Raw genomic sequence first — 27,954 nt, forward strand, 5'->3', positions numbered from 1 at the left:
AATGAACTTGGGCTGACAGAAAATGTATGATAATATAATACTAACATTCTCCCCATACAATTTTTTATGTAACCGCACAAAAGACCAAGTCAAGTCCCTTCCAGGCCTGATACAGTTTTGAAGACACTGGCATTTTCGCTGAACTTAATGATAATACAAAATATATTTTTCTCTTTTTTCACCTCTGGCATTAATTTGACAAAAAAAATAAAAAAAAAACTTCTAAACTAGCAACTAACATGCTATTCACTAAAGGCCAATACACTACGTTTAACATTCCAGTGAATAAACACATACACACACACACCCATACATACATACATACATACATACATACATAAATATACCATATATATATAATACTAACAATATAAATACTCTATATATAATATATATATATTATATATATATTAGTATAATATATTTCTCCATAACTCCATATTGCATATATTGTTGACTATGTTGTTACATGTGTACGTTTAAAACATTTGCAATTGGTAAAGTTTTAACTGAGTCACACCAATGTAGACGAAACAGACAAGCGGGGAACTAGTGGTCTGGGTTATAAAAAGCTAAACAGAAAATCAAGGTCCGTTTAGTGTTTCATATCCACTGAAGTTCATCACGTCGTGAATATATTGTGTTGTGTTGTACATTTGCAACTACAGCATTGTATTCGTCGGGTTATCTTGAAAGTGTGCCGACGCACTAAAGAACACAACTTAGCGTCTCCCTTTTGAATCCTGTCCGTGTGCAGACATCTGACGCAATTTTACTCTATCCGCAGAGAACACGCCCACCACTGTCTTAACCCGCCCTCTAAGTCCACTGCGCCGAGTTTGATTGAAGCCGCCATGTTTATTTGCCCAGCAACATGGAGTTGTTTGGGTGGCAATCGGCGGGGTGTTATTAAATATCAGTGGTGCGCCAGATTGATAGCAGGTTAGTACAACTACTTTATCTTTTGAGAATATAAAGAAAAGTGTGTTCATAAGTTAGTTTAACAATAGTGTCATCTTGTCGTAACCAGAGTGTTTGGAAAGCTACCCTGCGGTTTGTGTATGCATAGCTGTTCAGTAAGTTACTTAAACATTACATCAAACTTGGCTTACTACCCAGTATGAGTTTGGAAATGTTCTGTACTAAACCTGGTAATATGGGGATTATCGTTAAAATCTTATTTCGATAAAAGTTTTTTCATTCTCTCTGTTGCCAATGTATTTAATCTTTTTTGATACATTTGTAAGATGTGTTTTTTTTTTTTGTTTTTTTTTAATAGATCCTACAGTACAATTGAAAGAAAGTTATGTCCCAGTCTAAAAAAGAAACCAAGTAATGAAAACTAGACTTTTTTTTTTAGTAGACCATGGGATGTATTGTTGGGGCAATAGCTAACAGCAATTTTGTTTCTCTGTTTGGTACCGTAGAGCAGGGGTCGCCAACCCTGGTCCTGGAGAGCCCCTATCCAGCAGGTTTTATAGATGTCTTTACATCATCACTGGCTAAAGATCTGGAACACATGTTAATCTTGACTAATTAAGGCAATAATTGGTTCAGTTAAATATCTGAGAGATTGGTTGAAACAAAAACCAGCAGCCACAGTAGGTCTCCAGGACCAGGGTGGGAGACCCCTGCGTAGATTTACGAGAGGCCAGTACCTGAAAGCGAGTGGTCTGTTTGTCATTCACAAAGGCAATATTTAATTTAGTTCAGTAGGAGTTCTTGAAGGTCAAGAGAGATCAGGAATAAGACCATAGACTCACTGAGGCCGATTCACCTGCCAAAGTGCGAATCATCTTTATTTATGTTATTATTATTTATTTTTTAATATTATTTTTCTGCAAGTTACCTATCTGGATACCAGTAAATATTTATGATTATTATTATTATTATTATATTATTATTATTATTATTATTATTATTATTATTATGTCATTATAATTATAAAATTATGACACATGTTATAAAAAATTTAACATTAAATTGTATCACATTGATCTGAGATAGTAATCATATCACAATTAGTTATTATACACACACAAAGTTTATATATATATATATATATATATATATATATATATATATATATATATATATACACACACACACACACACAAAATATATATATATATATATATATATATATATATATATATATATATATATATATATATATATATACATACATACACATACATACATACATACATACATACATTCATACATATGTGTGGGTGCGTGTGCGCATTGTGAGGCCTTCAAAGAAAAACGCAATGTGCCTAAGACTTTTGCACAGCAGTGAGTGTATAATTATTTTTTTAAAAGTTAATTCTGCCTTCATAATTTTGAGTTTCTCGCAGCCTGTCTCCCAAAGCACTTGTTCACAAAGAACTACTACATTCCAGGTGGGGATCCATCTTTGGTTCAAAATGTGCAAGGGTAAAATGTTAATTTGTATCCTACCAGTTTGTATTTAAAATTGATTTCTGAAACTTAGAACATTTCATCATAGGCAGCTGATATGCTGAACTGTATAATCAGTACTTTCTATAGTTGACCTGGTACTGAAATCCCACATTAACAGAATGGCAAGCAGGCTGCATTGTTCATTGTACTGAATTAAATTCCTTGGCAGTAGCGTTATTTAACATGTTGTGTTCCAGAGGAAAAAAAAAAAAAAAAAAAAACACTTTACAGAAATAAATGATTTCTTAGGCTAATAAATTAGAAAATACGATTAGTACTGCCAGAAATCCTGGATTAATTTATATGTGATGATCTTTTGGCTATATTAAGGGCTAATCGCACTACAGCGTTTATACGCTGCGTGTTTTACTCCTGAAGTTTCGCTCCTGTTTTTGTATTCAGGTTGCGCCAGAGTTTAAATTTCAGTGCGGGATTGCGGAAGTCGCGCATTTTTCAAGGTGCTCTGTATCTGTAACTTTCATTGCAGGAAAATCCCACAGAGATATTTTAACTCCAAGCTACTGTATTGTTCAATCAATTTACAGAGATGGAGTCTTGAGACTGGTCTTGATCACATTTTGAGGTCTTGATCTCGATCTCGACACATCTGGTCTTGGTCTTGACAATACGCTTGATTCTCTTATATCCACATTTTCACCCAGATTCACACGCACTCATAGACAGAAACAGTTATTAATGACAACAAATATGGTTTAATTACCAAAAAATGTAAAATACACTAGTAGCATTTAACGTCCTCTCAACATAGATCACACACTTACCCTGGGTAAAACCAAAGCAAGAAGCCAATGATTTGTAGAGAGATTAGAAGATGTGCCAATCAAGTACTAGCAAAAGAGAATGTGCCCATGATGTTTCCTTCTGTCTTTGTTTATTTTTCAGTAATATTTTTGAATGAATTTACCAATAAATAATCACTGAAGTCATTAAATATTGCAGCAAATGAGAAAAAAAAAAAAAAAATTCTGCAATAAATTTGCCTTCTCAATTTTGAAATTGATGAGAAAAATAATAAATGGACAGCAAAGTGCAAGCATTGCCATATAAAGGTGTAAGAGGTGTGGGGAACCTCTTTTTAAGGTAAGCTAATTATTTTACATGTGTATAGCTTGTATGTAAAGCTAGCAAACACAATATTTCAACTTTTTTGTCGTTATTAGATAACTCTGATTAAATTAGTAAACAGTTTACAGTTTTAAAGACAAGCTCAGTGGTCAGATCTCAGAAATAAATGCAGAGAAACAGCAGCCCAACAGTAATTTTATTTATTTATTTATTTATTTATTAAATGTCACTAAAACTGCCTTTGCTGTATAGTGTTAAAGATATGAAATAAATACTATTGCTTTTATTGAGAACTCTGGAGTTATTTTAACAGGGGTTGCTGCCTTTTTTTCTCCTCCGCTGTGGTTTTACACTGGAGGAGATTGTTGTATGCAGTTGTCCCAAGACGAAGCACCCCGTGCTTAAAGTTTTTTTGAACACTTTTGTAGTGCTGGCATTCACACTGTTTTATTATTGAGCAATGAAACATTTAAAGCAGCAGTTCTAATTAATGTCAAGCAGAATGCATAAAATAATGTAATCTGGTTATACCAGCGTCTTCTGCAAATCCACTGTGAAAAATGTATCAAGTAAACACAATGCTTAAGCCTATGCATACTTTTATATCAATAATAATAATAATAGTAATAATAATAATAATAAGAAGAAGAATACATATTTTTAAAAGTGAATGTATTGTATTGCTTTATTTCTAAAAGTCTGACATGAAAGATTAAGTAGTTTTTGAAGCACAATCCTATTTGTGTACGTAATAACGTGAGAATAGAATTATTGAAGCCTATGAGCCATTGAATATTACTTTCTATGTAATTTACATATACTGGTCTCGGTCTTGGTCTTGGTCTCTGTCTCAATATATCCGGTGTCCGTCTTGGTCTCAACATATCCAGTCTCGGTCTCGACATATCCAGTGTTGTTCTTGGTCTCAACATATCTGGTCTCGATCTTGGTCTTGTGTCGTAGAGTGGCCCAGTCAAAGCCCGGACTTGAATCTGATTGAGAATCTGTGGCAAGACTTGAAGATTGCCATCCATCAACGATCCCCATCCAACTTCACAGAGCTTGAACAATTAATTTTACCAAGAAGAATGGGCGAACATTGCACGATCCAGATGTGCAAACCTGGTGGAAACTTGCACCAAAAGACTCACATCTGTAATTGCTGCCAAAGGTGTTTTTACCAAGTATTGACTCCGGGTGAATACTTATCTAACAAAGACATTTCATTTTTTTAATTTTTCATTAACTGTTTCACGTTAAAAAATTATCTTGCTTCTGTAGAGTGTTGAGTAGGTTGTGTAAATCAAAGGGAAAAAATCCCATTTAAATGCATCAAGATTTCAGGCTGTAACACAACAAGTTGTGAAATTGTCCGAGGGGGGCGAATACTTACTGTAGACACTTATATAGTGTGTGTGTTTGTTTATTTATTTATATAATATAAATAAATAAAATGTGTGTGTGTGTGTGTGTGTGTGTGTGTGTGTATATAATATACTCCTAAACAAAGCAAAAAACCTTTTGTGCAATGCTTAAATCTTCACAAAGGTGCTGACCAATATAAGGTAGTGTCTATAAATAAAGTGGTTGTCTCTCTCAATGCCAACCAGCTGGGAATGTTCCAACAAACCTTTATTTTTATGATTCAGGACTGCAGAGAGAACTTGGTTGCACACCTTGCGGTTTTTCTTATTGATACACACTACTCAAGTTTTCTGAGATTCAATTAATTTATTTCTTTTGTTGAACAAACTTTAAAAAAAAAAAAATCAACCTAGTTTTCGACTTAGTTTTCATCAGGTGGTGAATGATTTATATCAAAATTTAGCAGGACAGGGTGGTGATAAGTGTTTTTTGTCCAAAAATCAACCTGTTTCAATTTTATCGCATCGATTACACAAGTTTTAGTTCCATAGGTTAGAACCCTAGAAAATCCAGCGAATAAACGCGATAGTGTGAATAGCCTAGCCAAACATGTATCCTTAAATAGAGATGACATTTTTTAATTTTAACGATCACTGAATTTGGTCAGATCGTAGTCTATGGTTCCAGAACACTTAGGAGATGGAATGTTTTCTGTGAGGTGATTTAACATAACAAAATCTTATTAAAGATACTAGAGACACTTCCTTTTAAACAAAAATGCCTTTTTTTTTTTGGATTTGGAGAGAAACAAATGTTTTTCTACCACGGCTCATTGAGGCCCTCAAAAAAAAAAAGTTTTATGTTGAGCTCATGAGAGAATTTTTCTCAACATCTCCATATTACTGTTCCATTATCTTGTGATCGTGAGATAATTTATCTCAGGATCTCGAGAATACGCAAGTCATTGCTTCATTTTTCCTGATCATTTATCCATTTTTTTCACTATCCTTTGCTTTAGCCCCCCCAAAAATGTATTTCTGTTATACCACATGTATGTGGGCCATGCCTTTTGCCATCTTCAGTCTTTTCTATCACCCTTCTTCTGGAAGCTAAGATGTGTTGATTCCTGTTTGTTCCTGGACTTAATCTCTGCTGCTTCTTTTTTCTTGTATTTTGATACTGTGTCAGGCTTGTATATTTGTATATGTATATTTATATTTGTATAAATTTAAATAGTAGGCAGTCACATAATTGCCCTTTCCTTTCCTAATTAATTATATCTATATATACATATACTTGCCTCATCTCTCCTCATCAGTAACGTTACTGATATTTAAAAGTATGGTCCTTGTTTTTGTTTGTGACGCAGCAACTGTGAATTAAAAAAAAAAAAAAATTATCTCAGTAAAATAGAAACTTTTTGATTTTAAGAATTCTGGGTTGAGATGGATTTGTCAGGTGTCATTCAGGTAAATGTTAAATGATGACAACTTAAATTAAGTTTTATTAGTCTGTTTTACATTTAAAATATTTGATCTAGTTATTTAATAACTGTTTGTCATTGGCGTTTTTCTTCAGGTAAAAGCCAAGCCTGTGGAAATATGAATTCTACAGACCTGGGTGCAGCCTTTTGTGTTGTTCGCTGCTGCTGTCACAGAAAAAAAAACTGGTTGCACTCGACAGGAGGAGTACCCATCCTGAAGCAAAACATATGGTTTGTAGAGCTATGCTGAAAGTGTAAAGGAGCGTCATGAACAGATACACTACTCTCAAGCAGCTTGGAGATGGGACCTATGGTTCTGTTCTCCTGGGGAAAAATCTTGAGTCAGGACAACTGGTTGCTATTAAAAAGTAAGTCGCTTAACATGTAATTATTCATGAGCTTGAGATCACTTTTTAAAATTTCTTTATTTTTTATATATATATTTTTTTTTAAATGTCAGGTACATTTCTGATCAATTATTTTTTTACAATCTCAGTGCTTCTATTCATAAAACGGTATGCACAGTTGTTTAGATGCCCTTTAACTCCGTTGCGGCTATTTCCTACAGGAAACGTTGAGAGCAATCCTGCTGTTAGACAAAAGTCTTTATTGTAACCAACCAAGTTTATAAAAAGAAAAATGTACCTCTCTCATTCTTAAAATATATATTTTTCCTTTATCTTGTGATCATCATGAAAGTATTTGCATGTCAGTGTATGCAGTTAATGTCCTTTAACAACTATGTAGATGTAGACCACATTTCATTTTAAAAGGCATATCGCATTAGTTAATGAAAGGTCTGTTATGTGTAGTTGGCTGACTGCATATTGTATAACAGGTTCCTGCATTAAGAAAACCAGCCTGCTAGCTAGTGTTTAGCAGCCTTAGCTTGTTGTACAGTGGGGGTAATGTTTTGTTCAGTGTGCACTACTAAGCCAATGCATTTCACTGATCTCAAGAGAAAATGATGAATACCATAAACATACACAATATTAGGTAATGTGATCTTTAAACTGTACATCATCAGAAAGTTGCTAGAAATTACAAAGTATATTTTTAAACATTATTCAAATTAATGTTAAAACAAACACAGTAGTTCTCTCTCTCTCTCTCTCTCTCTCTCTCTCTCTCTCTCTCTCTCTCTCTATATATATATAGCTTAGTACCGTGAAAAAGTATTTCCCCCCTGTCTGATTTACTGCATTTTTGCATATTTTGGACACTGAATGTTATCAGATCTTCAGCCAAAATCTAATATTAGGTAAAAAGGGGCCCTGAGTGAACAAATAACACAAAATTTTGATACTTATTGCATGTATGTTTCGGATCATTGTCTTGCTGCATGACCCAGCTGCGCTTCAGCTTCAGCTCACGGACGGATGGCCTGACATTCTCCTGTAGAACTATATGCTAGAGAGCAGAATTCATGATTCCTTCAATGATGGCAAGTCATCCAGGTCCTGATGCAGCAAAGCATCCCCAAATCATGACACAACCACCACCATGCTTGACCGTTGGTATGAGGTTCTTACTGTGGAATGCAGTGTTTGGTTTTCGCCAGACATAACTGGGCCCATGTTGTCCAAAAAGTTCCACTTTTGACTCATCTGTCCATAGAACATTGTTCCAGAACTCTTGAGGATCATCCAGGTGCTTTTTGGCAAACTTGAGTGTCTTTCTGATGGTGGAGTCATGAACACTGATCTTAGCCAAGGCGAGAAAGGCCTGCAGATCCCTGGATGATGTTCTAGGGTTCTTTGTGACTTCCTCGATGATTTTTATGTCTTGCACTTGGAGCGATTGTGGCAGGATGGCCACTCTGGGGAAAATTCACTACTGTCCCAAACTTTCTCTATTTGGACAATATGGCTCCAACTGTGGTTTGGTGGAGCCCCAGAGCCTTAGAAATGGCTTTGTAACCCTTTCCAGAATGATAGGCATCAATAACTTTTTTCCCAGAGGTCTTCAGGAATTTATTTTGATCGTGGCATGATGTGCCTCTAGAACCTGTGTGCTGACAACTTCACTCTGATGGTAAGGACCAAAGTTAGTCAAATTTATATTGGACAGGGCTGGCCCAAATCAGGCCAGATTGTTAACCAAAGTATTCAAACAGCTGATCCTAATTGTACCTTTTAATTTGTTTGAGTTATCTAGGGGGGCAATAAATTTTTCACAGCAGTAGATTGCATGTTTGATTACCTTGCACACCAAACTTTGGTGTATTTTTTTCTCTCAGACTTCTTTTATATACTACTATAATCCACAAAAAAAATCTGACCAAATTAAATGTGAAAAATGTGCAAAAATGCATAAAATAAGAGAGGGGGCAAATACTTTTTTATGGTACTGTGTATATGTGTGTGAATGTGTATAATAAATATATGCGTCTTAAGATACTGTGAGCAGAAACTGAGCAGACATCTACAGATGGTGGTATGCTTTCGGTAACAATATAAAGAAAGTTCTGTATTAGACACAAGCTTGGGAATTACAGTACTAGTACAGATGTTAATGGCCTTGCAAGCAGATTTCTGGACCAATTTTCTAGCTTAGCAAACCATAACCCAAATGGGAGGTTACTGAATAATACATGGTAGAATATTATATTGCATGAGTGGGTTTTAAATCATACTGAATCTTTGTTGCTTTTTTACAGTACTAAAATACCTTATAGACAGTTCTTACTCTCTTACAGTATTCAGGGCAGGTCTGCTGAGGGTAATTGTTAGTAATTGCTTTAAGTTCCCAACATTTGGCTTTATTTATTTATTTATTTTTCATCTAGAATGAAAAGGAAGTTTTATTCTTGGGAAGAATGCATGAATCTTCGAGAGGTCAAGGTAATTAATCATTTTTGCTGTGATTTCAAAGGTCTGTGAAAAAAGAAAATGTCAAAGGGCTGTGTTTCTAGACATGTGATCTTACCATCTTGCCCTCCCCCATTCCACCCAACAGCTGCAACTGGTCCTGATCTACTTTAGTGTAATTCCTAGACCAGCTTAACACTGTTGCTGTCTCTTTCCATTCACAGGATGTACACACAAAATATAATATGACAGTAAGCCAGTGGCATTATGCAATTTAACCCTTTAGATTACTTGGACATATGTTTATTTTTATAATTGAACACCATCCATACCATAGGACACTGAACAATATGATGTTATTCCTTTAAAAAAATAAAATTATAAAAAAGAAAGCAGCAGCAGTTAAGCAGTATAATTTTTTAACGATAATGTCTAATGTAGTTTTAAATGTGAAGTGTGTGTGTAATATATATATTATACACATACATACAGTGGCTTGCGAAAGTATTGACCCCCCCTTGGCATTTTTCCTATTTTGTTGCCTTACAACCTGGAATTAAAATTGATTTTTTGGGGGTTTGTGTCATTTGATTTACACAACATGCCTACCACTTTGAAGATGCAAAATATATATATATATATATATATATATATATATATATATATATATATATATATATATATATATATATATATATATATATTTTTTTTTTTGTGAAACAAACAAGAAATAAGACAAAAAAACAGAAAACTTGAGCGTGCATAAGTATTCACCCCCCCAAAGTCAATACTTTATAGATCCACCTTTTGCAGCAATTACAGCTGCAAGTCTCTTGGGGTATGTATCTATAAGCTTGGCACATCTATCCACTGGGATTTTTGCCCATTCTTCAAGGCAAAACTTCTCCAGCTCCTTCAAGTTGGATGGGGTTCCGCTGGTGTACAGCAATCTTTTTCATACCACAGATTCTAAATTGGATTGAGGTCTGGGCTTTGACTAGGCCATTCCAGGACATTTAAATGTTTCCCCTTAAACCACTTGAGTGTTGCTTTAGCAGTATGCTTAGGGTCATTGTCCTGCTGGAAGGTGAACCTCCGCCCCAGTCTCAAATCTCTGGAAGACTGAAACGGGTTTCCCTCAAGAATTTCACTGTATTTAGCGCCATCCATCATTCCTTCATTCTGACCAGTTTCCCAGTACCTGCCGATGAAAAACATCCCCACAGCATGATGCTGCCACCACCATGCTTCACTGTGGGGATGGTGTTCTCGGGGTGGTGAGAGGTGTTACATAGCGTTTTCCTTGATGGCCAAAAAGCTCAATTTTAGTCTCATCTGACCAGAGTACCTTCTTCCATATGTTTGGGGAGTCTCCCACATGCCTTTTGGCGAACACCAAACGTGTTTGCTTATTTTTTTCTTTAAGCAATGGCTTTTTTCTGGCCACTCTTCCGTAAAGCCCAGCTCTGTGGAGTGTATGGCTTAAAGTGGCCCTATGGGCGGCCCTCTCTTGCCAGGTTTGTTGTGGTGCCATATTCTTTCCATTTTTTAATAATGGATTTAATGGTGCTCCGTGGGATGTTCAAAATTTCGGATATTTTTTTATAACCCAACCCTGATCTGTACTTCTCCACAACTTTGTCCCTGACCTGTTTGGAGAGCTCCTTGGTCTTCATGGTGCCGCTTGCTTGGTGGTGCCCCTTGCTTAGTGATGTTGCAGACTCTGGGGCTTTTCAGAACAGGTGTATATGTACTGAGATCATGTGACAGATCATGTGACACTTGGATTGCACACAGGTGGACTTTATTTAACTAATTATGTGACTTCTGAAGGTAATTGGTTGCACCAGATCTTATTTAGAGGCTTAATAGCAAAGGGGGTGAATACATATGCACGCACCACTTTTCCGTTATTTATTTTTTAGAATTTTTTTAAACAAGTTATTTTTTTTCATTTCACTTCACCAATTTGGACTATTGTGTATGTCCATTACATGAAATCCAAATAAAAATTCATTTTAATTCCAGGTTGTAAGGCAACAAAAATGCCAAGGGGGGTCAATACTTTCGCAAGCCATACGCCACTATATAATATATATATATATATATATATATATATATTATATATAGATTATAATATATATATTCTATTATATATATATACTTAGTGTATGAACAACTTGTCTTCTTTCATGTGTTTTTTTTCAGCTTTGGATAAATACATTATATTTATTTTCTTGGCAAATAACGGCAATGTGTATGCTCAGGTGTTCTGTGTGTTCAGAATTTTGTACAGTTGAATGTTATTTCTAAAAGTCAAAAAGCTTACTTTCTTTTTCCTTTTTTTTTTTTTAGTCGCTGAAGAAATTAAACCATGCCAACGTAGTCAAACTGAAGGAAGTTATCCGTGAAAACGATCAACTTTATTTTGTGTTTGAATATATGAAGGAAAATCTCTACCAACTGATGAAAGATAGGTGAATATTCAATACCCCCCCCCCCCCAACTGTTTTTGTTTCATTTTGTTCTTTCTTTTCTGTAGACAGATGAAATGTTTTGTATGGGTAATATGTTTTTTTGTATTTAGGAACTGAAATAAATAGAACTTTATAGTCAGGGGTGAAATTCTCAACAAACAAGTGCAGGTACTCGTATGCACAGCTGGGTGTAAAAATTTAAAAAATGGAGATAATTTGAGTGCCAATCAATAAATACTTTTAAAATGTATACATATTGGTACACAATACATTTATGAATACAAAATAAGCCTTAAATAAGTGATCAAGTATAACCAATTCACCATAAACAAGAAAGCTGAAAATACTCAGTGTTGTGTTACTCAGTCATGTAATATAACACTTAACTTAAGCATTAAATGACAAGCATCAAGAAATATTAAAGTAGACGGTAACTGCTGTAGAGGGAGTTTTATATCTAGATACCCTGAGAAAGGGATGGTGTTATAAAAAATAGTTTAAAAAAAAAAAAAAAAAAAAAAAAAAAACTGCTATGAAAAAATGATACAAAAGGGTTTTAAGTCAAACCATGCTCAATTTGTTTTATGTAACAGGCACTAGTACTACTAATGATGTACATGACTTGGCCATTTTAATCTCCCATAGTTCTCCAACTTCATGGGTCTATGAGACCCGACCTGTACCGAATGGGTTTTCGGGTGCAAAACTGTCACGCAACACTCAGATTTTTTTTTTACTCGGTAATACACAAACTGTCTATTTATTATTAAAGAGGCTCTCTTTGGTACTAAAAATCATTGTTTATAATTCCTGTTGCATGGAATGGCTTCCCCCATTCGCACATGACACGGCTTGCAGAGCGCAGCAGCAGACATGTTACCCATATTGATGATGTTTCTTTTAGATCATTCTTAATAGTAAGAGTAATGGATTTGTTTATGAAGGACGTGAAAGAAAAACTTAAAACAAATTCCATGAACAAAATCTCACAGAAAAATGCAAGTCTGCGGTGTGGGAATCGGTTGTTATTGTGGATAAAGAAGGAAAACAAGTTTTGCAAATCAAATTTTTGCATCTCAGTTCCATTTACTCTTGTGTTTAGTTTGTAATAAAGTCATGCATTTACGAGATCGTACTTTAGTTCATTTAATTTTCAGATAATGTATTTATCTTTTGTATCTTTTACACAAACATATTATATTTAATTTTACAGCCCTCCGGGTAGGTTCATGATGGAATAAACACTGTCTGTAGTTCAGCCAGATTTCCAGGTTGACTGGAAAAAAATGCTGCTTTTAATACTGTATCTAGTCAGTGCATATACTAAACTGGGGAAAGGAAAAGCGTTCCACTTTTTTCGGGCTGGGTCTAAAAGAATTTTACGTCGGGTGGGGTAAGTAATTGTCAGTTCGTGGTCGGGTCAGGTTGATTAATTTGGACCCGTGAAGACCTCTACTCCATAGTTTTCTCATTTACTTTACCTACAGTAATATATTCTGTGCTTTTCTCTGTTGTGTTTCTGCATAGATTAATTACAATGATCTATTCCATAAAAAAGATTTTCCAGAGAGAAACTGTATTTTATTTTTAGATGTACAAGCAAGTGAAAAGTCATGTTTAATTTAAATAAACTTGGCCCTGTGTTTGAAAAGCTTGAGGCACACCTACATCTGTGTCCTGATTCTGACTTGCTTACCAAAATCTGAAGCAGCACTTTTGTTGATCCTGAATTTTTTTAATGTTAATCTCTACTCACTTGCCATTTTAGAAACTTTCATGCAAATTCTGGCAGTGTGGTAGATCAATGCAAAGCAAAACGCGTTATGATAATTATTTCAGATATTTATCAACAATTTCATTCATGGATAACACTGATGTGGCTATTTGCCTTCAAATTCATGTGCAGGAATGTGTGTTTTCAATATTTCAGATAGTGTTTATCCACCGCACTAAAGAAAATAATTCTTACTCTGCTAATCAACATGCAGTGATTATAGTGATGTTAATGGTAGCCAGTAGCAGCTAGCAGAAGCAGTATGAGGAAACCGAATGCAAGCAGCACAAAGTGGATGGAACGCATCCGCGTTGTATTCAAATTTGGTACTCAGTAACTGCATCAAAATAAGTCCCGGTACGGAGTACCAGCAGAGTTTCACCCCTGCTTATATTGTATTCTAAAGTTAAAACATAATGTTTTCTCAATTTTATTTTCAGGGTCAAGTTGTTTCCTGAATCCTCTGTAAGAAACATCATGTACCAGATACTGCAAGGAATGGCCTTCATTCATAAACATGGTACGGTTTACAGCACTAAAATTAAAACAAATCAAATTTAATGTAACTTGTGATTTTACTTGCACAGAGTTGTGTGGTAAAAGTAATTACTGGTATTTCACTGCATCAGTTATTTAAATGTCAATGGTATTAAATACAAATTAAACTTCTTTTAAGTGCTGTCACTGATTTAATTATATTTTTCAATGTTCTAGGATTTTTTCACAGGGACATGAAACCAGAAAATCTTCTGTGCATGGGACCAGAACTTGTTAAAATAGCTGACTTTGGACTTGCCCGTGAAATTAGATCTCGACCACCTTATACTGACTATGTCTCCACAAGATGGTGAGTTATTTAGTGCACCTTCAAATAGGGGGTCTTTATGAGGAAAAGAATAAAATGTTGATGGTTGCTGGTATTATCCCAACTGATCTTCCTTCTGGGATATAAACTGATCCAGTTATCAGTAGCCTCTTTTTTTTGTTTTGTTTTCTAAAGGCTTAAAGGATGGGTTTTAAAATTTGAATAAGCTCTCTGTGATAGATGTGGGATTGCTCTCAACACAGTTTTCATGCATGTTGCCATTTATACTGATCTGGAGAAGACTGTCAGCCTCAGGAAAGCCTATAATCAAGCTTGCTTCTATTCGATTTATTTTTTTTAGCCAAATCAACGATTATATTGTTGTTTATTTTTGGAAGAATTTACCGTTTTTGTTTGTTTTGTTTTTTTTCCGATCTTTTATTTTTCAATTGAAGCAGAGAATGGGTAAAATCAACCTTTATACTTGTATAAAGACTTGTTATGCTATTTGAGAAATGTCTCATTTAGCAAAACCCCATTATCATATTCAACATGCAGCAAAACCATGGTTACCAACATTGTAATTGAAATAATGTTTGGTCACAGCAGAGCTATACCTTGTAAAGGTAAAGGTCCAACACAAATTTAAAAATAGTCTCAAATAAGCCTTAGAAAACACAATGTAAAAGTGTATTACATAGACTTTTATAGCATAGATTTACAAGTAAAAATAATATGCATAGAACAAAAACATTAGCTAGCTGAACAGAACTAACTTGCACTTATGGGGAGTCTGAGCTCCACCCCTCTCGTGCTTAAGCACTGCTGGACTTGCTGGAGGCAAGGCAGACGGGCCTGCTTCATCCTGACACTGAGACTTCAGCCATCCATCATGGTATTGTGCACAATACTTCAGTGTTTTCCTCGTGCATCCCATTTTCTAATCAAACTAGTAACTGTCACCGTATATAACTGTAGCAAAAGCCTACCTACACCTTAACCAGATCATTTCAAAGTAGGCGCTTTGATTGACAGACGTTGTAGCTGGCAAATGAAAGTGCACAGTTGGTGCAGTTTTGATGATTGACAATCATTTAAACAAACGAGAACATTCAAAGCGCTGCTTCAGTCCATAAGATCTATCACAACAGGATGAAATGACTGACAGTGAAACTACACTAGCCATTGAGTTGACTGACCCCTAGCCATTCAGAGTGGAATGGAGACAGCACAGACAGCAAGTATTAAAACTACACAAACTAGAGGTGATTTCTTAATTTTGCTAAGAAAAGAAGTAGTGTGTGGTTTTACCGACGTGTATACTATATAAATTTATTTCAGTAAACTCATATTTTTGGGGAATTCGACATTTAACAAGCTTTACCGATTTTTAAAATAAAGTAGCAAGCCTATCTATAGTGCATGGTACAGGCTTTTTAATATGACCCAATTGTCTATTTTGTTAATTTTAGTTGCTTTTCAATTTTTATTTTACAGGTACCGTGCCCCTGAGGTTCTTCTGAGGTCTACAAATTATAGCTCTCCAATTGACCAATGGGCAGTTGGCTGTATTATGGCAGAAATCTACACACTCAGGCCTCTGTTTCCTGGTTCAAGTGAAGTAGATACAATATTTAAAATTTGCCAGGTATTGGGGACGCCAAACAAGGTAAACATGGCAATCTCTTGAAAACCTATGCAACTGTATCATATTTAGAGAGAAAAGCTTTTCCAATTGTGAATGTGTCAGACATTTTACATTTACATACGGTGAATGCAGGTCAAAATCTACTTTTTTTCATTATGCTGATAGCTCTAATTTTGTATTTACAGCCGTGGTGGGGGATGTCTGTGTAAGGTTTGATTTCTTCTTAAAAATAATAAGCCAGGGGGGCTCCCGAGTGGCGCATTCAGTAAAAGCGCTCCACGTGGAGTGCAGAATGTACCCTATAGTCTGGGAATCGCAGGTTCGAGTTCAGGCTAAGTCACAGCCGACTGTGACCAGGAGTTCCTTGTGAGAGGCACACAATTGGCTGAGCTCTGCCCGGGTATGGAGGGCTTAGGTTGGCAGGGGAATCCACGGCTCCCCACACATCAGCGATCCCTGTAGCCGATAGGGCGCAGTGGAACGAACAGATTTGTGTTGTCCTCCAGCGCTATAGGTTTGGTGGCCTTGCTGTGGATCTGCAATGTGAAAAATGATGGATTGGCAGGAGCACGTTTCAGAGGACGCGTGATCCAGCCTCCATTCCCCAAGTCGGCGGGGGGTTTGCGAGCGGTGAGCCGAGGATACAGATAACAATTGGGGAGAAAATGATTATTGTGTGATTACTCCTGCACTGGCAGGGACTCTTTCTCATCATCACGCAACATCGAACCCTATTGGGAGTGGATAAAAAGCAGGGCTGAGCTCTGTTCTCAGAGCTGGATTTCTTTGGTGTAAAAGCAGTTCTGGCTTTAGACTTGTGAAATCGGAGGACGCTTACATGCCCTCAGTAAGTCTGTGCTGTGGTGAGGAGAAACATAATTGGACATTCCAAATTGAGAAAAAAATGAAAAAAAGTTTACAGACTCACAAAGCAAATAATTTAAAGAGGTACATCATAAGCAAGGCTTTCATAGTGGAAAGGAACAAACGGCTGATGAAACAGTAAGTTGTGCATTTTAACAGTGTGTACACCACCCTGCACAGGGTGCATGTTTATCAGAAAAAGCCTACGGTTCCATTTGTATAGTGTGTTATTAGGCATTCCGTAATGCTTACCTAAAAAGTTACAGTGAGTCACTTTTAGCAAAAGAAAATAAGTGGTTTTAGAAACCAGTTTTAATTAGTTTGATTATGGTTTGTAAATATGCTCTAAACAGATTTTGAAGCCAAACAACGTATTTGAAAACAAAGGTTTTATTATCCGCCTGAGGTCAAAGCTTCTGAGTTATGAAAAGCCAGTTACCCCCTGGCATGGGTGTATTTCGGGCCACGTGCCAAGCGAAAGAGCTACAAGGTCAGGGCAATACATAGGCAAGAGTTTCAAAAGCCTTACATCTGTTACCAACATAACTGTTTTTCATTGTAAATGATTAACCATTAGCCATTTTTTAAAGATTTGTATCCACAGCCCATAGGTCAGTAATCCACTTCAAATAATTTCTGTAAGAGAGATCAGTTTGCCTTTCACACTGGTTGTTTTCATAGCATAGAGAGAATAAGTAGGTGAAAGTTGTATTTTGTTGGTGTGTTTACAATCATAAATAGACATTTTGTTTTCATATTAAAGAATGACTGGAGTGAAGGCTATCAGCTTGCTGCAGCGATGCACTTCCGCTGGCCGCAGTGTGTCCCCAGCAACCTAAAGACCCTGGTTCCGAATGCCAGCAGTGAGGCAATCCATCTTATGAGGGATATGCTGCAGTGGGACCCAAAGAAGCGGCCTACAGCTAGTCAGGTATTGCATTGTCATTGCACTAATGCACAACAACAAAAAAGTTTGTGTTTGTTTATAAAAACCTGCATTTGAAATACCAAGGGTAGACATGTTTTCAGTTTAGTTCAGGAACAGCAATACCTGTTTTTTAAAACCTTCTATTTAATTGGTGTTTTTTTTTTATTTAATTATTATTTTTTATTTTTTTATTTTAGGCACTTCGTTATTCCTATTTCTCTGTTAGTCAAGCCTTGGGGACTCCTCAGCAAATACAAGAGCCAGGGAAGCCACAAGCAAAGCCACAACAGCTGCCCCTGCAACTGAAACCTGTGCCTCCTCCTCAGCCCCCATCTCAACACTATCACCGCTCCCCATCTAGACCCTTGCAACAAATCCAGCCTGCTCAGAACCAAGCGTATCCACACAAGACAGACTCGACACATGAGCTGTTTGACAGAGCAGTAAAACTGGAGGGACAGAATCAACCTCACCAGACTCTCTTTCCTGTGTTAAAAGCCAAAGAGCATTTGCTGGTAGGAGCTAAACATATGTGCTTGAGTATATGCTAGTTTTTGGACTGAATCTCTTTAAGATCAATACCAAGAACTGCATGTTATCAAAAGTTCAAGGTCCCTTGTGTTTTTATAAGTTTTTTATACCTAGTGTTGTCACATAATAGATATTTTCTGTTTCCTGAATATGTGCTAGAGGCACACTGGAATAAAAAGGCTTAATTATATCGCTTTTTGTTATCCCACTTTTACAGACTCCTGTTGGATGTTTACAGTATTGTTTAAAGTATTTCTTAACATTATTTGTCACTTGGTTTATTTTTTAAACAGAATCAGTTACAATGCTACTTTTACCATAGGTTGAGCCATATTGGATATATGTCTGCCTGTAACTTCCTAAATGCTTGCCATTTCTTTGGAATTTTCTGGTGGGGGGAACAGCTAACTTAAAATAGCTTGCATATGTCCTTTTAAATATCTCCTGAAAATAAAAATGTTTTCAGAGGTTTGGAGTAGATGTAGCTGAAAAATTAAGTTAGCCTTTTAAATTTTGGTAAGGTTCCTTAAACACATATTGACTCCACAAATTCCCATTTAACAACATTTAATGTCTTAATGGTGTTTTGTTAAATTAATAAAAAAAAAGGAAAACCAAGTATTATCACTTGCCTTGTTGACACAACATACAGCATGTTAGATGTTTATAAATATATTGCAGTATTTACTAAATAAGTGTTTAACATTGGAACTTAGAAATGAAATGGAAATCTTTGGAAAGGTAAAGCTGCTTTGGGTGCAGTGATAATGAGATTGAAGCCATGTGACATTGTGAAATCCTGGTTGAGGCATTACAGTGTGACAGTGGGCCAAGGTGTGTCCCTAACACACCTTCTGACACAGTTTGTCAAGCTGTAAGAGATTGCAGCAACTTGGCTGATGGATTTTGGTTAAGTAATTTATCTGAAAGAGACTTTTTTTATCTCAAGAACAGGTTACAATAAATAATAAAATAAATGATCACGTTTTCATTTATTCCTAATCTAGTCGTAAGTTGTGCTTATGACCGTGAATTGTTGGCATGTAGACTATCCCTTCAGTTCTGTGAATTTGATTAATTTACTGATCAATGAAACTCTGGGAAAGATAACCCTGTATGTTGTTGTATTGTAGAAAGCAGCAGCACCAGGAACAGGAAACGCAGGCACTCCTGTTTTTCATGGCAATCCAAATAGCAGTAGAAGACGATGGGGTCACGTTTCAGGTGTTTTGAAAAGCTCAGATGACTGGGAGGATTTTGAAGAGATAGAAATTAGCTCTCTGAATAAAGCAAAGATGGCAAATGAAAAAAAGAGACAAGGAGAAGACGCACTGGGCAGGTAAAACTCCTTTCCCTGAGAATCTCAAGATCCGTTATCTGTGATGGTATCTACAAGTAATACAATATTTGTCTTACAGATTTGGAAGTGTCTTGGGAGTAAATCCACCAATCAGCAAAGGGATTGGCAGTCATCCAAATGTGAATAACTTGCTTCCGTATCAAGATCCAACTACATCTAGAGTGACGTCGGCCAAACAGCATTATCTGAAACAGTCGCGGTATTTACCAGGTTAGTTGCTGTAACTTATTATTATTTGAAAAATATGTAAACTAAAGTGCTTGTACAAAACAAAATAATTCTAAGAGTCTAATTGTATGGTAATCAAAGAGAGCCCACGTCGGAAACGATCGTGATTAAACAAAGCATTTCAATATATGTTACTCAGCGATTAAACATGCACACATTTGTGTGCTTGTCAGAAAATGAAAATACTGCATTCAAGATTTGAAAATGTATGTGTACAAATGATACTCGAGCAAACCCGCAACCAAGCTGTTACCATAGAGCTTTTATTTATTTATTTTAAAGCTGATGCTTAACAAGTGTTATGTCAGTCTTAAACAAGTTGTTATTTACATATTAAACTTAAGGACCCTAATTAATTATGCAATGCTTGTAATATTAACATTCTACAGTGATCGTATTCTGTTAAAAAATGCTGCCAATTTTATTGCCTTGTTTTTAGCTAATGTTAACAGATCCCTGCATGAGTTCCACTGAAATGACTGTGGCAAACTTTGAATGTGTGAACTGAAATAAAATAATTTACATATCAAGTGCTGAAAGTTTGGTAACATTGAAATTAGAAAGGTAATTTAACATTATGATGAACATAAAAACAGTGTTAATCAGAACAGCGCAGTGACTAATAAAAAAAGGCAAGATACTTGGAGTTGGAAAGGAGTTTTTTCTTTAACTCTGGACTGCAGTTCAATGTAAAATATCTACTGTTGACTTTCTATGAATAGATGGAGTAATGTCAATATTTGCACTGACCATTAAAAGTAACTTTACTTTGATTCATCTGATGTGAGTACTTGATGGCTAGTTGTAATTAGTAATGTCAAACTGTTGTAATGTTGTAATTTTTTTTTTTTTTTTTTTTATTGTTTTGGCCAGGTAACAATATTAAGATTATTTTATAAATATTATTTGTTAGAATTAAACAGATGCAGAATATTTAGGTTGCTGTGTGATAGGTGTTGTTATATTCTGAATAAACTATAGCAAAAATTATTATTTGGTGGTTTGCACAATATTATGCTACTTTTGCTTTAATTGGAAGAGATATGTGCTGTGACATTGCTTTTCATTGAGTTCTGTATTTTAATTCAGTAAACAACAGGAAAAATTTGTGCCTAAGGAAATATGGTATAGGGCATAGAAATCTCGTCTTGGACGTTGTTTTTACACTTTGTGAACCCGACTAAACTTTACCAGCTTACACGTGTGCTGTCTGCTGTACACACGCATTTGCCTTTTATTCTTGGGAGCGTAAGGGACCAGAGTTTGGGTAATCGAATACACAAAAATGTTGCACCCTGTGTATTCAAATAGGAAACAATTTGAAATTCTCATCCCTAATCCTAATAATAAACACTATTAAAACAATATTAAAAAATACAAAATAATAACAATCCCTTTTCAGAGTGTTGTCGCTTGTGTAGCCTCTCCCAAGTCAGCACCAATCTTGCTGAGTGATACCAATCGGTCCTGGAAAGATTGTGAATGGCATTTTTGACCTGAACACATCGGATCCCAAATCAAAAAGTTAGACAATTCGATTGCGTACCTGGATATCTATCAGGACATCTTACCATGAGATATGATGTAAACAAAATGTTGAATTCGCAACAGATACAGATAAGTCTGGGAAACTGACGCCAAAACAAGGCAGAACGTTACTTTTTTTCCACCGTTATAATGAAGCCAGGTGAAGACTCCACTCTAAATGTTTGTCTTAAATTTATTTTATTTTTTTCCATAATTACTTTCTTTATGATTTATTGATTTCAGCACTTTCCTTTTGGCTTATTGGTTGCTTAGCTGTAGAAAACCGGATTTGTAAAAGATTTACCATGTCACGGGAACAAGTAGCACCAGCACCAGCACAGCACTTCGGTACTGCAGTCTCAGATTCTGACTGTACAACAAATATGACATGCGGCAGGAAAGTTAGGATTAGTTCGTAGTTATATTTTTAAAAAATGATTAGTAAATTAATTTTTAGCTTTTTGGCACACTGACCCATTTTCCTGGATTCATGAAACGGAAGCTATATATATATATAAACTAGTTAAATGTAGAGAGCTTTTCCTAAGCTCTCTGCACAAATCAGTGACAATCGGGACTGATGCTAAACGAAAGCCAGAGACTTGCATTTTACAATTAAACGAAGTACGGTGTGGATATACTAGATTAAATGGTATGGCTGTATTCTGTCAAAGGTGGTACTCGCAGGTGGCCTGTGGATGTGTGTGGGTTTTTTTTAGATAATGTTTTGGACCTGGCAGCCATCAACACTTTGGTTTTGTACAAGGAGTGCACCGGCAATACAATCACTTGGAGGGACTTCATTTTGCAGCTAGCCCTAGAGCTATGGCAGAAACATTTTGATAAGAGACACGAAAGCCGGCTGGCAAATGCCCCTCAGCCTTCAGCCAGCACTTCGCCCACTAGCACACGGATTAAAAGACAATGCCAGGTTGTTAAATAGAAAAAAACAGAACTTTTGATGTCTGCGCCCGTTGTAAAAAGGCAGTCTATGGCAAATGAACTGGTACAGTTGAAAGGCGTGTTTTCCGCGTAGATTGTACTGGGAAAGCTGTTGTAGAACTCTGAACAGACAGACAGAGCCTTTGAACTCTGTTTCACTCAAAGAGCTTTCACGTTGCATCATTTATGTTGTATTTTTGTTTTATGCTATTTGTAACTAGTTGTTTATTTTGTAATTTTATATGTGCATACAGCTTTCTACACCTGTTTACACAGAAGTTAATTGCTTAGTTTATTTTACTACAGTTTTTCATGTTTGTATTTGTGCTTGTTTTGGAATTTTTTTTTTTTTAAAGTTTATTTTTCAATTTAAATAGTGTTTCTGCTCTAAATATATTATGTATGATGTTCAGAAATAAAAATATTAAGTTGTATCCGATTTTGTTTGTTTTTTATTTTCATATCGAAACCGCTTTAAAATGGAGCCGCACATTTTGCGGGAGCGCCGGTTGTAAGTAGTCTGAAATCGCGGCGGTTCTAGTGTTAACACAGCGCTCAATTGTCTGTTTGGGACCCCATTGCACTGTCTTCAGAATTGCTTCGGCGAATATGTTAATGATGGGGCAGACGCTCTATAATTGGGCAAGACGTCTTCATTTCAGTGCAGTATTTTTTTCAGAATTAGGGGGGGGGGGCTGGGGGGGGCATGCCCTGTTTTTTTTTTGTTTTTTTTTCAAAGTTGGGAGCATGTGTGCAATACACAGTCTTTCACTGCACTTCACTACACTTTTACTGTGTTCATTCACACACTTGTGTATGTTTCTACTGTATTGTAACGTGCTGATTTGTCATTGTGTTTTCTCATAGGCATTGGAGCAAAAAAGAATTTAGCGACCAATCCAAGCAAAGACCGCACAACAAACAGTTTGTGGGCTGGTGTCGGTTTGCCCCTGGGAGTCGTTGGTGGAGCTTTACCAGGTAGCAGAACCACCCCCGGTAAGAAAAGGCACTATTTGAATGCTTAATTAGATTTTTTTTATTTTTTATTTTTTTTAAATTTTTTTTGTGGGCTGGTGGAGCGTCCAGAACAGTTTATGCATGGCTCAGCATTGGGTTAGCACTCTGTTTGTGCCTAAAATGGTAAATGATTGAAAGCCACTGAAAGGACATGAGCAAATGACCCCATAGAACACATATTTAACTTCAGTAATAACCCCACTGCAGAGACTGCGTCCTGGGAAAAAAAATAGAAACACCTATTATATGTATGGCATAATTCTGTGTAACCTCACATTAGGGATGGGACGGTGTAAAATTTGCACGGTATGCTAACAGTTTATAAAAAAAAAAAAAAAATACAAATACAGTGGTAACCTTAATCTCATGGTATACAGTACATCATGCAAGTTATCAAATAAAGGCTTAAATGAAGAAAGACTAATGTAAATTACTGTAATTCACAAAAATGAAACCAACAAATCACACTTTCTTTCATGGAATGATATAAACATTTGGTATTTAGTATTTTACTATGCCAAATAACTTGGTATATTTCTTTTTTATAGACAATCAGAATAAAAAAAAAAAAAAGTTGTACACTCTATGTTACACTACAACAATATTAAGATCTGTTATTTGTTCAAAACAAAGTTTTGCTGTAGTTTGTTAAAACATTTTAACGTATAAAATAAAATAAATAAATAAATACTTTGTTTAGGTGATGGTAAATAGAATTGGGGAATGATCAGTCTTATTTGTTAAAACACAAACATGTACCACAGGTTAATTAAGAGCAGAGATTAGTTTATTTAAATAAAATATGTATAGCCAGAAAAAAAGTATTTTAATAGTAAAACCTGTTATTGTATTAATAGCTACACATCACAACATTTCACAAGTAAGCTTGTTATGGAGGCCAAACCAACAGGACTGTTTCTCCTCATCTCACTAAAACAAACCCTGCTGGCCAGGCACCCAGTAAGCTCAAAAGCAGACACAGGTAGGGCTGGCCTTTGTCCTCCAGAGGTCAGTAGCTTGTTGACATCTGCTCTCGAGTTCCTGGTAGTGTAAGAGGTAGCTGGCTCGGTCATGGGACCAAAACCTTCAAGTTATCCTGAGCTGTGTTTGGAATTGCTTTAGTGAGGGGAAAAAATTATTGGATAATCCAAATTGGGGACAAAATCGAGGACAAAATAATTGGGCACACTAAATATAAATAAATTGTGTATTATGTAAAAATATTACAAAATCCTTGTTGCAAATCAAGAGATGTAGCACTCTAAACCAGGTATTTAATCATTTTTGTCCAATCCAATGTATCTTAACCCCCCCAGAAGGACCTGTATTGCAACTGTAACATGGATACAGTAAGTTATGCTACAGATTACTTATTTATTTATAACATGAGTGATTTTCTTTCTGTGAAATGCAGGTCCCAGTTCATTGCCTGGTGGTTATGCGTTTCTTAAGAAGGAAGTAGGTTCTGCAGGCCAAAGAGTGCAGCTGGCACCACTTGTAGATCCACCTTCTAGTAAGTGTGATAGTTAAAGGAATATACCCTCTGAGTATGCATTTCTTTCTGTTTATGATTTAACAGGCTGATGTCACTTACATGGGTCGTCACTGAATCGGACACAGAGCAGTGGGTGTTGACACGTTGCACATACGCACAGATTTAATAAACAACACAGGCCTGGCAATAGGGTACTAACAATGGTAATCCAAGTGCCAGATTTAATAACTAAAAGAAAACAAAGCTAAAAGTAAAAGTTTACCACAGAAGGTGAGCGCTAGCCTCACCAAAAGAGACGTCCTTCTGCAAGAACCTACTACACTACGAAACTCTCTGTATTTAGTTTGGGATCAGATTTTCTAAGCTAACCTACTGCTGTTGCTCCTGAAATCCTGGCCTCCCAGCGACGCTGGGTCTTCCTGACGGTCTTGGCTGGGCAGTGCCTTCAAAGGCACCATCTTGCAGTTGAAGGGTTCTGTAGGAGTTATCCTGCAGAGTGGACGCTCTCCTCCTCGATGTAAACACAGCAAGCTTTTGCTCGGCGCCCATCTGCATGGCTCTGGCTGTGCAGTGGCCTCAAATGCTGGCTTGACTGCATTCTTAAACAGGCGTAGGCTTCCCCAGGAACACCCCAATATCAGTTGAGCGAAGGTTGTGTGAAGGGGGTGTAGACTGATAAGAGATCAAATAAATACTGTGGACTCAAACCATGTAAAGCCTTAAAAGTAAGAAATACAATTTTAAAATCAACATGAAACCGGACAGGCCACCAGTTCAGGGACTCTAGAACAGGAGTGGTATGATCCCTTTGCATGTGACTTTCTCAGGATACGAGCTGCTGAGTTTTGAACATGTTGTAATTCGGACAGTGTGCTTTTGGAGACGCCTGCAAGCAGAGCATTAGAATAATCAATCCTCGAAAAAGCAAATGCATGTATCAGCTTTTCAGCTACAGAAGCAGAAAATTACATGTAGGCTTATCCTCTGTAGCCTCTTTTGATAAGCCCCAAGTGCTGACATTTTGTACATGAAATTATTAGCTGACTTTTTTTTTTTTTTGTTTATAGATAATGCATCCCATCGAAGTCAACCCCCAACATTTGTTCCACCTTACAAGAGCACACCTGGGCTAATGCCACGGCCACCACCTGTGCAAGCTATCCACGGGAGAACAGACTGGGCTTCGAAATATGGTGGACATAGATAATACTTCAATATACGCAGCGTTCACAATCTCCCAATCCAACAACATAAGCAAACTGAAACAGGACATAGTATCAGTATCCATCTACTTCATCTTAAATTGAAAAGAGATGACAAGGCAGCAGATTGCTCGCAGTGTGCAACATACTTACATGTTAGACCAGTCACTTTATGAATACCAGGTATATACAGTATATATGAAGAGAGAGCATATTGTATAATGCTACATTCAATGTTTGTATCAATATAACTCAGTCATTATTCTAATGCTATGCTTTTCATTTTTGGGCAGGGGAATTTTTAATATACAGCAATAATGTGTTTATTTTGTAGTTTTTTGTAAATAATGTATAATCTGTATAGCCAGGTTTTAAATATGGCTACATTTGTATGAATTTACTGTGCAGAAGATGCTGTTTTTGTATAAGTTTTCTAGAAGAGTAATTCATTTATTTTAATGGTAATGCAGATTGCATATTTCAACAGTGTACTATACTGCACAAACCACCACTGTAAAATCCCCCCCCCCCAGAGACTAAAGTGTGTATTTCTCTGACTTTTGTGTCTCTCTTAATGTGTTGCATAACACTATGTAACACAATTTTTGTTCCTGGGTAGTAAGTGTTATTTCCTAATTGCTTATGCCTCAAAAGTGTAGAACATGGCTATTATTCCCCACAAACTTTGCTTTTGTGACCAGGACAGTCATATTTCAAAATATCACTATTTCCAGTGGGAAAACGGGCAAATGTGTGTCTTTTCGTTCACATAAAGTCAGAAAAAAACAACATATGTCGAAAAACTACTCTCTTCTAAAGTAATACAAAAATGACTACAAAAGATTTAGAAGTAAGTAGTTTTTCGAGATTTACGATTATACTGTATTTATACTGTATTACTGTTTAGTTTGTGGGGAATAATATCCATTTTCTACACTTTTGAGGCATAAGCAATTAGGAAATAACACTTACTACCCAGGAACAAAAAAAATAATAAAATGTTACACAGTGTTATCAGTAAAATTGCTTTTCCAGATTGGCCTGGTCCAGAATCTCTTGAATATGTAATGTGCATATACCATAGAAATGTACAATTAAATTTACAAAAAAGTACAGTGCCATTGTTCAACTGAAGATTAAAATGGTTTCTGCTTTATGCTGAGTAAAACGCTTTGGTATTTGACCAGTAACTGCTGGCTCTGTGTAAGGGAACTGATTCTGTTACTGATTCCAACACGATCGTTTAGAATTATTTAAGTTTGACAAAGCTGGCCTTGCAATTTTAATACATTGTATAGAACATAATAGAGGCTGGCAGCATTTGAAGAAAATGTATTTTTGTACTATTGGCTTTTTTACAACTGGTCATTCACACAAAGTGTTGTATGCAAAAATGACACAAATATATCCATTCCAAAAATGTATTCTATTTCTATTTGAGAAATGCTTAATTTGCTGTAGAATGCCAACCGATGTCATAGAAATGCTGGATAATGAAATACTGAGCCATACTCAGTCCTACAGTTCAGCTGTTATCTTAGTTTTACTTCGGGAACCTATTTGAATACACTAACGAGTAATGATAATTTGCTAAAAATAATAGCCTGCTATTTTTCTAGAGGTACACAGTCATGTTTTCCACGTTAGAACTTTGTACAATATAACAAACGTTACTATTTTATAAACATTAAAACATGTTTTTAACAATGGAAGTGTCTGAACGTGTCTGTCTTCCAGAACTTCAATTTAAAAATGTATATTTATGTTTATATGTTTGAGAACTACAACCTTCTTTCCTTGGTTTGTAAGTACTACGTGACTTTAGTGAACCAGGACGCTGCAGTCATTCCTTGTGGGTTATGGAATACCACATGGCTACTGCAGGAAAGTAGGCCTAGTACTATGAAACAAATACACTGCACAAGACTGTAAAATAATGCCTTTCA

General features: G+C 36.1%; 1 protein-coding gene across 3 annotated transcripts; it reads left to right on the plus strand.

Moving 5' to 3' along the window:
* The first annotated feature begins 840 nt into the window (after window positions 1-840).
* LOC121315757 (serine/threonine-protein kinase ICK-like) lies at window positions 841-26,661 on the plus strand. 3 transcript variants are annotated; one of them, XM_041250137.1, is made up of 15 exons: window positions 848-942; window positions 3,370-3,567; window positions 6,496-6,768; window positions 9,189-9,243; window positions 11,566-11,687; window positions 13,902-13,981; window positions 14,176-14,308; window positions 15,764-15,935; window positions 17,542-17,709; window positions 17,904-18,221; window positions 19,371-19,576; window positions 19,656-19,807; window positions 23,162-23,290; window positions 24,726-24,824; window positions 25,874-26,661. In XM_041250137.1, the coding sequence occupies exons 3-15, from the start codon at window positions 6,668-6,670 to the stop codon at window positions 26,011-26,013; spliced, it is 1,875 nt and encodes a 624-aa protein (XP_041106071.1). In that variant the 5' UTR covers window positions 848-942; window positions 3,370-3,567; window positions 6,496-6,667; the 3' UTR covers window positions 26,014-26,661. The 3 variants fall into 3 exon arrangements, with proteins under 3 accessions (XP_041106070.1, XP_041106071.1, XP_041106072.1); XM_041250136.1 differs by lacking the exon at window positions 3,370-3,567 and having other exon boundaries at window positions 841-942; XM_041250138.1 differs by lacking the exons at window positions 848-942; window positions 3,370-3,567 and adding an exon at window positions 4,639-4,723.
* The last annotated feature ends 1,293 nt before the right edge of the window (window positions 26,662-27,954 follow it).

Source organism: Polyodon spathula, chromosome 5, assembly GCF_017654505.1.
Source record: "Polyodon spathula isolate WHYD16114869_AA chromosome 5, ASM1765450v1, whole genome shotgun sequence".
NCBI lineage: Eukaryota > Metazoa > Chordata > Actinopteri > Acipenseriformes > Polyodontidae > Polyodon > Polyodon spathula.

Coding starts and splice junctions, on each gene's coding strand:
- LOC121315757 (XM_041250136.1), top strand. CDS start 6,668: ATGAACAGATACACTACTCTCAAGCAGCTTGGAGATGGGACCTATGGT. Junction 13,982..14,175: donor GGCCTTCATTCATAAACATG/GTACGGTTTACA, acceptor TCAATGTTCTAG/GATTTTTTCACAGGGACATG. Junction 19,577..19,655: donor GGAGAAGACGCACTGGGCAG/GTAAAACTCCTT, acceptor TTTGTCTTACAG/ATTTGGAAGTGTCTTGGGAG.